The sequence below is a fragment of the Macaca fascicularis genome, chromosome 7, assembly GCF_037993035.2.
Source record: "Macaca fascicularis isolate 582-1 chromosome 7, T2T-MFA8v1.1".
Lineage (NCBI taxonomy): Eukaryota > Metazoa > Chordata > Mammalia > Primates > Cercopithecidae > Macaca > Macaca fascicularis.
This window is the reverse complement of record NC_088381.1, coordinates 173,063,049-173,076,559: the sequence shown is the minus strand read 5'-3', so window position 1 is coordinate 173,076,559 and position 13,511 is coordinate 173,063,049. Positions and strand designations below refer to the sequence as shown.

General features: G+C 63.1%; 1 protein-coding gene across 6 annotated transcripts in view; it reads right to left on the bottom strand.

Annotated features, from left to right (window-relative positions):
- Nucleotides 1-13,511, bottom strand: part of CEP170B (centrosomal protein 170B) — a 32,875-nt gene that overhangs the window by 13,873 nt on the left and 5,491 nt on the right. For all 6 annotated transcript variants that reach the window (XM_005562353.4, XM_073998386.1, XM_045397102.2 and 3 more), the window contains exons 3-8: nucleotides 7,786-7,875; nucleotides 5,672-5,750; nucleotides 5,134-5,192; nucleotides 3,210-3,348; nucleotides 696-800; nucleotides 20-493 (exon numbers count right to left, since the gene is read on the bottom strand). In XM_005562353.4, coding sequence (XP_005562410.3) covers nucleotides 20-493; nucleotides 696-800; nucleotides 3,210-3,348; nucleotides 5,134-5,192; nucleotides 5,672-5,750; nucleotides 7,786-7,875 — 946 coding nt within the window. The remainder of the gene's footprint in view (nucleotides 1-19; nucleotides 494-695; nucleotides 801-3,209; nucleotides 3,349-5,133; nucleotides 5,193-5,671; nucleotides 5,751-7,785; nucleotides 7,876-13,511) is intronic.

Genomic DNA, 13,511 nt, shown 5'->3' with positions numbered 1-13,511 from the left:
CCGCCAGCTGGGCACTCACCCTTCAGAGTGCGGGTGTGGACAGGCAGGTCGCTCTTGGTGCTGTGGCGGTCGTCCCCAGGGCCAACCCGGTGCAGCAGGCTCGGGTCATTCTGCACCAGCCAGTCGGCCACCTTGGTCTCAGCTGACACCATCTCGCCAGGTGTGGCCTCCTTGCCCGGGGGCCGCCGCTGGCGCAGGGAAAACTTGGTGATATGGTCCTTGATCTTCATCTTGCCGGGGCTGCAGTCATCAAACTCGATGGTGAAGGACGCGTGGCTCTGCACCACAGGGGCCGCTCCGACCCCACCTGCCTCTGCATCCTTCGTGGGCATCTCGTGCGCCGACACGTCGGGGGGCTGCGACGGCTGTGGGGTCTCCTTCGTGGGAATCTCGAAGTAGCTGGGCTCCCGCCGGAACGAGCAGCCCTGAGGCTCAGCGGGGGCACGGAAGCCGTGGAGCTCCCCGTCCTGCTGCACCGGCCCCTTGGGACGCTCTGGTGTGGGAAGATGTCTTCAGACCCGGCCTCGGGGCAGCCACCTGCTACCACCCTCCTCAGCCAGGACCATCAACTCCACCCAAGAGGGGGAGAGAGGCCCCATGTCCCCTGGAGTGGGCTCCTCAAACCCAGGCCATCCCCTTCACACACCACCCTCTGGGAGCCCTCAGGGTCTCACCAGCCTGGCCCCAGGACCAACCTGGGTAGGGCTCTCCCTGGCGCTGGGCGTCAGGCAGCGTGCTACCATCGTCCTCACCCCACCAGGAGGGCTGCCCGTACAGGGGCGTGCGGTAAGAGGCTGCCTCTGTGGAGGGAGCAGGAGTTCAGACCCTGTGTTGCTGGGGCCCCTAGTGTGAAAAGCAGAGAACTGGCACCCCAGGATAGGCTGGACTCTGGGGCAGGCCCCGGCATCGCCTCCCAGCTTGGCCTTGTGGCAGCCCAGGGCCCTACCTCTGTGGGGAATGTTGACTACCTAGAGTTCAGAGGTGGCTCACTGGCCCCTCCCTGCCTGGCCCCACCCTCCCCCACAAGTACTTAAAGGCTCCCTGCCTGCCTGGCCCCTCCTCCCTGCCTGGCCCCTCCTCCCTGCCTGGCCCCTCCTTCCTCCCCTCCGTGTGCTCAAAGGCTCATCCCCTGGGGCATGGTGGGCGCCCCCTCCAACACCATCCTGCAACCATGCCCTAGCCTTCGACCCCAGAGCCCATTGAACAGAGAGGACAGGAGGCCAGGGGGAGCCCACACCTGGGTCCAGCCACCTCCAAGGCTTGGTAAATAGTTCAGGCCACAAATGGGTGGCCCTGGGAGTGGGCAGCCACTGCAGTCTACATGGTCCCTGTGGCGTTTTAGTTTGTTTGCCTTAACAACCAGAGTGAAATTGTGTATTTCAGATGGAATCTGACTTCTGACTCCCTCTGCGAAGCTGGCAGCCCAGCCCTTCCCGATGGCATCAGTGAACAGAAGCAGCGTCCAGTGCCCTCAGGTCAGGGCGCTGGCCCTCATGCCCACAGTCTCCTTCCTGGGCCCTCCACTCAAGCTCTATCTATACTTGCTGGAGCCCAGGGGGCCTCTGCATCATGGCCACCAGCTGCTTACACTGCTGGGTGGACAGAGAGTTGGAGGCCGGTCACCTGTCAGGAACCATGGGCACACTGCGCTGGGGATGCAGGGCCCCTGAGAGGTGTCACACATGCCTTATCCCTCCCTGGGAACTCACCCTTGACCCAGGGTCACGCCCAGGGGCTGCTGAGGCAGGGGCATCTGCTACCAGGCAGTCTCCCCTCTGCTGCCGGCCCTGAACCCCTCCTTGGTCCCCAAAATGTGCTGCCCTCGCTCTAACGGAGCCAAGCAGCCAGGCTGCCCAGCTGGCTGCACCTGTCACAACCTCCGGGACGGCTCCGCACCGCCGTCACCAGCTGCGTGTGTTTCACAGCCTGGACACCGACAGGTGCCCCAGGGAGCTCAGATGGCTTTCTGGAAAGCTTCCCAGTCCCCAGCGGTCTTCCATTCTGGGCAGGCCTGCGTCCCAACCAGACGCCGGCAGCTGCGGCTGTACAACACAGATGTGTGGGCTGACGGCGGAACACGGCAGACGTGGGGCCAAAGCTGGGGGCGGCAGGGTGACCCTTCCTGGACCAAGGTGGGAGCAGGAGAAAGGGCGCCCGGATACACCCCTGCTAACCAGAACTCAAGTCATACACTGGGGCCTCAGGCTTGGATCCCCCACCCCGACCCCTCCACACATGACCAGGCACTTTCTCACTCTCAGCTCCTTCCCCTCCCCTTGTGCCCACTGGACCGATGCAGACCCGGACCCTCGTGCAGCTGCCTTCCTCCCAGACTTCTGCCCACCCGCTGCACCGACTGCCGAAGGCACATATCAGGTCTCGTCAGAAACCACCAACCCCTGAGCCCTGCTGGCTCGGTCCGCAGAATCGAGTCCAAATGCCTGATATTAGGGAGCATAGCCGCACCCCCCCATCCCCCGCCTGTCACCACGAGGGACACAGGGTGCCCAGCTGGTGGTCCACCAACCCCACAAGAACTGTGGGCCCAAGGGGTGCAGGCATGCACAGGTAGGTGTGCACAGGGGTGAGCAGTGTGGGCGTGCATGGGTAGCTGTGTGTGTGGGGTGAGAGGTGAGGGATGTGGGTGTGCACGGGTAGATGTGTATACAGGGGTGGGGGTGTGAGTGCACAGGGGTGAGCAGTGTGGGCGTGCATGGGTAGCTGTGTGTGTGGGGTGAGAGGTGAGGGATGTGGGTGTGCACGGGTAGATGTATATACAGGGGTGGGGGTGTGAGTGCACAGGGGTGAGCAGTGTGGGCGTGCATGGGTAGCTGTGTACAGCAGTGAGGGGTATGGGCATGTATGGGTAGGTGTGCACAGGGGTGAGTGGTGTGGGTGTGCATGAGTAGGGTGTGTATAACAAAGAGGGGTGCAGGTGTGCATGGGTAGGTGTGTACAGGGGTGAGCGGTGCAGGCATGCACAGATAGGTGTGTGCAACGCGTAAGGAATGTGGGTGTGCAAGGGTAGGTGTGCACAATGGGTGAGGGGTGTGTGTGTACAGGGGTATGTGTGTGCAATGGATGAGGGTACGGGTGTGCACGGCATATGCATGCACAGGGGTGAGGAGGGCAGGGAGGCAGGTGCAGGGCAGAGGGCCTGGCAGTAGCCCTGTGTGCGCGTAAAATTGCTCCACACTGCCTGGGCCTACCTGTTCCTGGTCTCCGGTCCCCCTTCTCTGGCCTGGGGTTCGAGGCCTCGCAGTACGGTGTGTGTTCCGGCAGCGCCTCGCTCCTCTTGGGTGCCAAGCCCTTCACACTCACCTGCAGCTGGCTGGTGTACTTCTCGTGCTGTGGGCAGGCCAGGCGGGGTGAGGTACTGGGCCCAGCCTCAGGAGGACCCCACTGGGGTGGACCCAGCCTCTCCTCTCCATCCACAGGGCCCAGCTATGACTTTGCATGTCACAAGCTCTCCCTAACGCTCCCTAAAAGAGCAGACAGAGCCTCAGCCTGCCCAGGTCACACAGCTCGGGTCCAGCTCAAGCCTGGGGAGGGGCAGCTTCCAGGGGAAGCAGGGGCTTGCTTGGGTGGGGCAGGGCAGAGCAGGCCGCAGTCATCAGAGTGGGGGCCGTCGGGTGGGCAGCAGGGCCGCTTGTGCCATCAGACAGAACCTGGCTCCCTTAGGCCCTGCCCCTTGCAGGCTGGGGGACCCCATGCTGCTCAGAGATCATCCAAGGAGTGGGCTAAGCGCCCTGGCCCCACAGGGCTCCTGGGGTGCTCTGAGCCCAGCCCTGAATCTGTGCTCCATAACTCCCACACGAACAAGTGAGGGCGAGGAGACGCCCCTCCCACCTAGGACCCTCGCGCCCCCACAGGGGCCCTGGCCGTGTGTGTCCCCAGCACACGGGGGAAAGGGCACTCAAGGATGCCCACCCTTGAAGGCTGCCACCATCAGCCTCCAGCACCCTTCCTTCCTGCCTCTGGCCACCCCCCGATGGCGGTCTCATCAATATGCTGTGGGCAGCTTTTACCTCCCAAGGGGCTCCGACAGGGCGCCCGGCCAGGGTGGGCTGCGCGGGAGGAGATTGGAGAGACTGACAGGAACTCGGGGGGCCTTGGTCATGCAGCGTAAAACCCTTACAAACCCTCAGCCTAAGACCTTCAGATTTCAGCCTGGGAGACCTCAGATCCCCTCACCCTGAGAAGCAATAAATCCTCTCAGCCTGAAGTGACCCCAAATCCTGCCACCTTGAAGGACTCAAATCCGCTAAACTGGAGGGCACTTAATCCCCTGGGCATGAGACCCCAAAGCACCTCCTCAGCTTCAGAGACCTCAAATCCCTTCACCCAGAGGAACGCCAAATCCTCTAACACGTAGATCCTCAAATCCCCCGAGCCTAAGGAGCCCTAAATATCTCACTCACAGAGAGACCAAATTTCCCCAGCCTCAGAGACCCTAAACACTGTATAGAGACTCTTAATCCCTTCAGCTTCAAAGACTCCAAATAACTGTAACGTCAGAGAATCTAAAGCCCCTTATGAGACCCCAAAGCTCCTTAACCTGAGAGACACTCCCGAAAAGATGCTGGGGGGCTCAGGGGCTCTATACCCTCCTGGCCCTCTGAACGGGGCCCTCTGCTCCCAGGGAGGCTCCTGGCCCCCGCCTCAGCCCCCCTGTACTCTCCTGCAGGGTGATCCCAGCAGCTTCCTGGGCTCTGGCCACCCAGCTCACCCGATGAGCCGTTTGTTCTGTGAGCCAGAGCTAAACCCGCCGGCACCCAACGCCGCAGCTCACAAAGCCCAGGAGCTGCAGCAGGCTGACCATGCAGCCCGAATCCTCCCAGGCCCCTCCCAGAGCCCTGATCCTGCTGCATCCACAACAGTGGCGCCTGCATCCCAGTGCCCCCGCCATCTGTCACTGCAGCAGGCTGGGGGTAATGACTACCTTCCCACCTGCCAGACTGGGCCATCTGGCAGGGCAGGACAGGCTGGCCTGATTCATGGCACCCACAGCCTGAACGGGGTGCCCCAAAGGCCTGGGGAGTGTTTGCTGGGGAGATGGCAGTGGGAGCATGGTAGGGAGGATGGGGGGCTGAGCCCTCGTGGCTGAGTCCCCCAGGCTCGGCCAGCACTAACCTTGAGCGCCTCCTCCGGGACTCGGTGCTGCACACGCTCCAGCACATACATGTTGGAATGTGGACACATGTTAAGGCGAACACGCAGCAGAAGAGCCAGGAGCCCAGCGCGGAAGTCCACGCCCAGCAACAGGTGTGCCAGCTCAAGGGCCCATCGAGGCAGGCAGAGGAGGGGCCTCTTTCTTCCCGGGGAGGCACAGCCATGCCCACCCATTTGCTCAGACAGTCCCAAGGTCGGGCCAGGACTCGGGGCCCCAGGGAGTGGTCACCAGTTCCCCAGACCCCACATGACCTCAGGCTGGGTGGGTGAGCAAGCAGCAGGTGCTGGTGGCCAGGGTGGCCACGGGGGGCCGGGCTGCAGGGACTAGTATTCCCTGGGGTGCCCCGTCAGCAGGGGGAGCCCAGCCCTAGGGCCATCCTCCATGCTCTGTAACCCAGCGGCCCGAGCGGTGACAGCCCTGCTTCTGGAGTAACAGAGCGACCATGGCCCTGGGGACTGAGGAGAAGCCCAGGAGGAGGGGCACTCAGGGGCAGGATATCGTAGCCGAAGCGGATGACGTCATTGAGCTTCAGCGTGACGTACTTCTGGTCCGGGATGCGCATGTCATTCACAAATGTCTGCAGGAAAACAGGTGGCAGGGTGGTGGGGCGGAGTGGGTGGGTGGCTGTGGGCAGGGCCGTGGGGGCACCAACGCTCTGGCGCCCACGGTGAGTGATGGCCTGTGCAGAAGCCCATCCTGAAACCCCCTCCCCAACTCTAGGATGGCTGCTGGAGACACCTCAGGCCACTAACGGCCCCATCGGCAGCCCTGAGGGCCAGGCCCCAGGATTCCTGCCTGAGAGTGCAGCCTGGAAGCTAGAAGCCTGGATCTCCCTCAGGGGGTTCGGGCTCACCTCCTCCTGAACCCTGTCCTGTGCACAGGGCAGCAGCCCCACCTCAGCCCACCCAACACATGGGCTCCACGGTGCCAGAGGGAGCTGCTGCTGTCTTGAAGAAAGGAAGCACTGAGGCCTGGGGCCGGGCTCAGCCCCTCCCTGGCAACATGAGACCTCCCGAGGGGACGGGGTCCAGAAGGGGCATAAAGGAGGGAGCTACTGCCCCTGTTCCCTCTGGAAGGGGCTGAGGTGGCTGGGGGCGGGTGACTTGGATGTCATCTCTGCTGAGGAGTGACCCCCTGGAGGGGTTTCCAGCCTAGACACCTCCCCGCTGCTCCCCTAGCCTCAGACCCCCTGGGCCTCGATGCCTCCTGCTGGACACTTTCCAGGCCCTCTGAGCCCCACCTGCCCCGGGCCTTCCCTGGAGGGCTCACCACTAAGCCCCTCTCCACCATAAATTCCACAGCCACCAGCCAGGGCACCCAGGCACTGGGGCCCACCCACCACTGCAGGGACCGTGATGGAACCCTCCAGAACGGAAGTCTTTGAGCATCTTTGTGAAGTGGACTCCAAGAGATGCTTCCTCCCACACAGCCTCGCCGTGGCCCCAGCTCCCACCTTGGCCCTATAATGCCCTTGGGAACGGAAGAGGCAGGCCTGCCCTGTGGTGCCCCTTAGCCAAGGGTCTGACGCCCCCCTCCAGGCTGCCTGCTGGCAGGGGTGTCGATGCACCAGTCCCACAAGCAGGTGGGAGGCAGGTCTGTGGGCATCACAGGCCTCAGAGGTAGCCAGCCATGCAGGGTCCAGGAGCACGGACCAGGCCGGTGCCATGCAACCCGGGCCAACAGCCCCGGGGACCCTCTCAAAGCCCATGCAGGTGACGCAGCCCACACAGGCAGAGGAGTGGCCACTGCTGGGCAGTCATTCAGGGACAGCCACTTCATCAGACAGGCATGCTGCGGGAGGAGGGAGCTCAGGACAGACCGCAGCAGCCTGAGACCCCCTGGCCGGAGCTCCTTGAGGGGCTGCTGAGGGGCTGCTAGGGCCCCCCAGCTCAGGACTGCAGAGCGCAGTAAAAAAAAAAACCTCCCAGGACACGTTGGAGTCCGCCAAGCTCAGCAACAGACAGAGACACCCAGACAGTGACCTTGGGGACAGATACACGCCCCACAGAGAGGGGCCTCCATCCTTCCTGCCTACTTCTACCCCATATCCCATTCCTTTCACCTGACCCCCACCCTGCTCTTGCAGCCAGGGGTTCCCTCCTGGTTACCTTCCTGCCCCTGCCACCCCCAACTTACAGAAGAAAGGATCACATGGCCCCACCTATACCCAGACTGGGTACCCAAGCATAGCTCCTTCCATCTCAGGGGCCCCATTTCCCAGCCCAGTGCTTCCCTCCCCATCTGCAGGGCCCACTCTCCCTGTGAGAGCAGCCTGACCCTTGGGGGGCCTGAGTCCCCGCCAGGGGGAAACTTCTGGGGAGGCCTGGGGGCCTCTGCAGGTGGGGGTGGGGCCCGATCTGGGAGAGGGGCCGGATTTTGGAGAGGGGCCAGGGCTGGAGGAGGGGCCAGGGCTGAGAGGGAGGAGCCAGGGCTGGGGGAGGGGCCAGGGCTGAGAGGGAAGGGCCAGGGCTGGGGGAGGGGCCAGAGCAGGCAGAGAGGGGACAGGGCTGAGAGAGACGGGCCAGGGCTGGGGGAGGAGCCAGAGCTGAGAGGGAGGGGCCAGGGCTGAAGGGTAGGGCTGTTAAAAGGCCAGGCCAGGGCCTCTCACTCACCCCATTGAGGCTTCCCAGGTCCTTCACCCAGTGCTCGTCCCTGTCCTGGTCGTAGTTGATGACGGCATGCTGCTTGTCCACACTGCGGGACTGGGGAGACACACAGTCGGCCCTCAGGTGCTCCAGGCAAGGAGGTGACACCCAAGAGGCAGAGGCACCCCTGTCCCATCCCCTGCCCCAACCCCTGCCCCCAGCACAACACCAGCAGTGGCCCCCAGGCCTCCGACCACAGAGGTGTGCCCACCCCGTCTCCAGGGCATGATTCACCAAGATGCCAGGGCCATGTCCCCACCCTCTGCTGCCACCCCAGGCCTCCCCCAAAGACCGCCCTCCCCAGTGCTGCTCCCCGTTGGGCCGTGGGAGTGGTGGGAGCCCTCTGGTCATCTGGCACATACTGTTCCCTCCCAAGGTCAGGTGGCAGCAGCCAGGCTGGCAGTGAGGGGGTTGTCTCAGGGAGCCCTCCCCCACTCCTGGCCCAGCCCCACAGGGACACACACAACTCTCAGCCAGTGTCCACACCCTTGGTGCTCCCACCCCTCAGGCTGGTCACTCTCAGTCTGCCATGTTCAGGCCACCCTGGCAGCTGGCCATCACTGCCCCACCACTGGGCACTGTCCTGAAACACTGGTGTGGGGCCTCCCCCAGCAAGGGCTAGAAGCCCTCAGGGCAGGGCCTCCTTCCTCACTCAGAGAGGAGATCGCACAGCAGGGGCTAGCTGGGGGCACGGGCTCTGATGGCCCAGCTTGACTGTGGCCTCCGCAGAGGCGCCAGGGCAGGGAAGCTGCAGCAGGATGGGGCTGGTGGTGGCCAGCAGCCCTGAGAGCCAGCCTCACGCTAGTGCCACTGCCACCCAGGAGTAAAAATGGGCACTCAGAAGCCCTGGGTGCCTGGCTCAAGCCACGGTGGTGGCGCTGCAGTGGAGGACCGGGTGCGGAGGGGTTGGGGGGGACTCCAGTGGTGGACCGGGTGTGGATGGGTTGGGGGGGACTGCAGTGGAGGACTGGTGGAGGACTGCAGTGGAGGACCAGGGGAGGACTACAGTGGAGGACCGGGTGCGGAGGAGTTGGGGGGGACTGCAGTGGAGGACCGGGGAAGACTGCAGTGGAGGACCAGGGACGGTGACTGCAGTGGAGGACCGGGGGTGGGGTTGGGGGGGATGGCAGTGGAGGACCAGGGGGAGGACTGCAGTGGAGGACTAGGGACATACTGCAGTGGAGGAGGACTGAGCGGGGGACTGCAGTAGAGGGTGGCGAGTGGGGTAGACGGGGCCCACACCTCCTGTCAGGACCCTGGGTCCCCCGAGGAAGTGGGCAGGGATGCCAGGGGGGTTTAAAGGGGAGAGTAGGGTCCTGGGTGCAGCCATCCCTGAGCTGCCTGCCTGGACATGGCCCATGCTTTCCCGGGAACCAGGTGAGCAGCTCCACCTGCCCCACATGCCCTCCCTGGGAAGGCGGATCCTGGTGGGGCTCCTGGTGCCAGCTCACCTGCCAGCCAAAGCCACAGGTCTCTGGTAGAGTGGGTCTGACCTTGACAGCCACCACCCACCTCCAGGTCCACCCTGTTCAAATTCCTCCTCCGAAGGTGGCACCCACAGCTGCATGGCTCCTGGCCACCCCAGCAGCAGTCTCTGCCAGAGGGGAAGGGGGAGGATCCTGACCGGGGGGGTGAGGCCAGACGTCGCCTCCTCCATTGGGCTTCCCACCTGTCACCGAGGCCTCCAGACACAGGTGATCCCCAGCACTCGCCTCCTCCAAGATGCCCGTCCTGAGAGCCCCTCCCCAACTCCAGGATGGCTGGAGACACCTCAGGCCACTAACTGCCCCGTCGGCAGCCCTGAGGGCCAGGCCCAGGATTCCTGCCTGAGAGTGCAGCCTGGAAGCTAGAAGCCTGGATCTCCCTCAGGGGGTTCGGGCTCACCTCCTCCTGAACCCTGTCCTGTGCACAGGGCAGCAGCCCCACCTCAGCCCGCCCAACACATGGGCTCCACGGTGCCAGAGGGAGCTGCTGCTGTCTTGGAGAAAGGAAGCACTGAGGCCTGGGGCTGGGCTCAGCCCCTCCCTGGCAGCTTGAGACCTCCCGAGGGGACGGGGTCCAGAAGGGGCATAAAGGAGGGAGCTACTGCCCCTGTCCCCTCTGGAAGGGGCTGAGGTGGCTGGGGGCGGGTGACTTGGATGTCATCTCTGCTGAGGAGTGACCCCCTGGAGGGGTTTCCAGCCTGGACACCTCCCCGCTGCTCCCCTAGCCTCAGACCCCCTGGGCCTCGAGGCCTCCTGCTGGACACCTTCCAGGCCCTCTGAGCCCCACCTGCCCCGGGCCTTCCCTGGGGGGCTCACCACTAAGCCCCTCTCTACCACAGGCGCCAGCAACGCAGGTCTTCCTCTTGGCAGCCCTCAGTCAGCCTCCTTCTCCACAGTCCCCTTTTCCTGCAGGCCCCAAGGCCTCTCCAAACCTTCCTTACCCCACCCAGGCCACAGTCAGGCTTCAGGCAGATGACTCCGCCAGCTCTGGGCATATCACATCCTTGCCCAGGCCTCACCTTCAGTCCAGGTCCCCTCCCCTCCCTGCACCAACCTTCCCCACCCCACCCAGCCTCACACCAGCTTCTGGCTCCTTTGACGCAGCACAGGGTCCTGTTAACACCCACAGCCCAGCTGCCCTGCCCGCTCCCAGGGCTGAGCCTCCCCCCACAGCCAGGGCTTTCTCACCAGACCGGCTCCTGCCAAGCCCCTCCCCAGACTGCAGGAAGCACTGGAGACACATGGGGAACCCCCTTCCAGAAACTCCCCTCTTCAGCCAGAAGCAGCCCCTCACTTGGCCAAGCCTGCAGCCACCCATGAGAAGTGACCCCCGGCCCAGGGCTCAAGACTTAAAACAACAGAAACCGGGGCCTGTGGAAGGAACTCGGTGCAGAAACAGCCAGGCAAACACAGATGTGGGACGTGGCTGGAAGACGCCCCAAACACATGGATTTTGGGGAAAGTGTCTAATAACGTGCACTCACTTTAAAATAAAGATGTTTCCAAAGCTCACGTCTGACGCCCTCTGTGGCAACAGCCTGGCCAAGCTGTGCTGAGTGGCAGTGGCAGCAGCCAGGGCTCTGGGCACACCCTCTTGCCAGCTCACCCGCGTTTCCCATTGGCAGCCACAGGCACCCACAGCAAACTGGCTGGATGTGCTGGGCACAGACGGCCAGGGCCTGCTTAGGCTGTGGTCTCTGGGTCAGCATGCAAGAGTGCAAATCCCGGCTGTCACACACGCTCACAGAGGACACCTCCCCACAGACATGCAGCACACACACGCACAGAACACACATACACAGATGTGTGTACCTACAGACACGCACATGTACACTTACACATGCACACACACACTGCACACCCTGTACCACAGCCTGGGCCACCACAGGAGCGATAGCCACAGCAGGAAGTCCTGCCTGGGTCCACGTTCCTGCATCATTTAACGTCTGTTCGCTGGGAACCAGCTCTGTGCTAGGCTTGCACTGGGCACAAGGACGCTGTGAGGAGCAAAGGCAGGGCCCTGGAAAGCGTAGTCCATGGGACAGCATGTGGGTGGCAGCTCTGCCCGGAACACGACTCCCCCACCAGCCTGCCCGCTGCGGTTCAAGCTACCGTCCCTCTTGCCTAGTGAAAGCCCAGGCCTCGGGGCCGCCACTCTGTTTGTCTCCCCTCCACGTCCCATCCCCCTAGCCCCAGTACAACATAGGCAGGTGTCTGCTGACCGCTCAGTTCCCAGCACCACCTTCTTTACACAGGACTGGACCCTGGACACCTTGCTGGCCCCCCTGCAGTGGACACCAAGGGGGGGCAGGGTCTCTGCTTGGCACCCTGCCCAGTGGAAAGATGTGGTGCTGAAAGCAAGGACTGCGGAGGGGGAGCTGGGACAGGGTGTGGAGGTTCCAGGGCAGGAAGGTGGGTGTGAGCCAGGTCCGGAGAGCCAGGGCAGGTGTGGGGAGAGGTTGGGTCTGGTGGAGGCCTGCATTCCTGTCTGTGCTTGAGGTGGTGGTGGCACTGGATGGAGGGAAGGGGACCCTGGCAGAGACCCAGGTGGAAGGGACGGAGGGTGACAGGTTTGGTTCAGCCACCGAGCTTGGGATGCCTCTGAGAGGCCCCAGTGCAGCAGGAGCCATATCCAGTAGGAGGCTGGAAGCTGAGGACAGGGCAGGCTCCAGGCAGGGGGTGGACGTCTGAGCAGAAGTGGACAGAGCCTCGCAGAAGCAGCAGCATTCAGAAAGGGCCGCTGAGGCCCCTGAGCATGAGCTGAGAGGGCGGGGGTCCTGACGCAGGTGCCAAGGAAGTTGCTGCAGGGAGGGGCGGCAGGTGCAAACATCCTGAGGTGGGGGGCAACAGAGGGGCCAAGGGGCCGGACATGGGGCTATAGGGCGGGGGTGAGAAGCCTCTAGCGCAGCTGCACAGGGAGTGAGGGGTAACAGGGCCGGCAGGGGGCAGAGGTGGGCAGGTTGGAGGCCGCTGCAGGGACACCGGGAGGCAGACAGCCTTCCCACACTCGCCACACCTGCAAGGCCTCCCTAAGCCTCAGTTTCCCCATGGAGATATCTTACAATGGCCACACCACCCATAACAGCAAGGGCCACCCACCTCATGCCCCACCCAGGCCAGGGGCGGCCACGGAGGAGAGCTGGGAAGCCCCCAACGCTCCCGACCTGCTCAGGGCTCCACTGAGAGGTGCAGAAACTTGGAATCGGACCCCAAACTCACCCTGAGCACCCTGCCCCAGCACCTTTCCTCCACCCCAGGGAGAAGCAGGCAGAGCAGGCGTGGTGCAGGGGGTGGGCAGGAAGAGCACCCACACCAGTCCCCTGCCTGCAGGCTGGCTCTGGCTTCTTCCAGAGGCTCCAAAGTGCCACCGCCTCTGAAAAGCCCTCCTGGCCACCCTAGGTAGAGCAGCGCAGCTATCACTGATGCCACCCCTGCAGGTGGACCATGGTAGCAACCCGCCAAATACAGCAGTGGCCCCTGTGAGGCAGTGGGGTATGTGGGGCATGGCCTACAGCCTGCCGCCTGTCTTTGGATGGCCTGAGAACTAAGAATTACCTTTACACTTTTAAATGACTGAAAATCGGCCGGGCACGGTGGCGCTCTCGCCTGTAATCCCAGCACTTTGGGAGGCCGAGACAGGCGGATCACAAGGTCAGGAGATCAAGACCATCCTGGCTAACCCGGTGAAACCCCGTCTCTACTAAAAAATACAAAAAACTAGCTGGGCGAGGTGGCGGGCGCCTGTAGTCCCAGCTACTCGGGAGGCTGAGGCAGGAGAATGGCGTGAACCTGGGAGGCGGAGTTTGCCGTGAGCTGAGATCCGGCCACTCCAACCTGGGCAACAGAGCGAGACTCCGTCTCAAAAAAATAAAAAAAGAAAGAAAATCATCAAAAGGCTATTTCATGACACATGAAAATTATGGGAAATTGATACTTCAACATCCGTAAATGAAGTGTAGGTGCTGCCACACCCACCTTGGCCACCCACGCTCGCTCCCTGGCTGCCCCTCACCACGGCCACAGGGCTGGGCTGCAGTGGATACTTCGTGGCCCGCAAAACCTAAAATCTTTACCAGGCCCTTTGTAGAAAACATTTGCCGACTCCTGCCCCCAGCCACGGACTCTCTCCAGCTATCAGAGGCATGAAGAAAAGAGAAAAAGGGGAGAGAATGTTCCAGATTAAGAAACTTCAGAGCCGGAACAATCAAC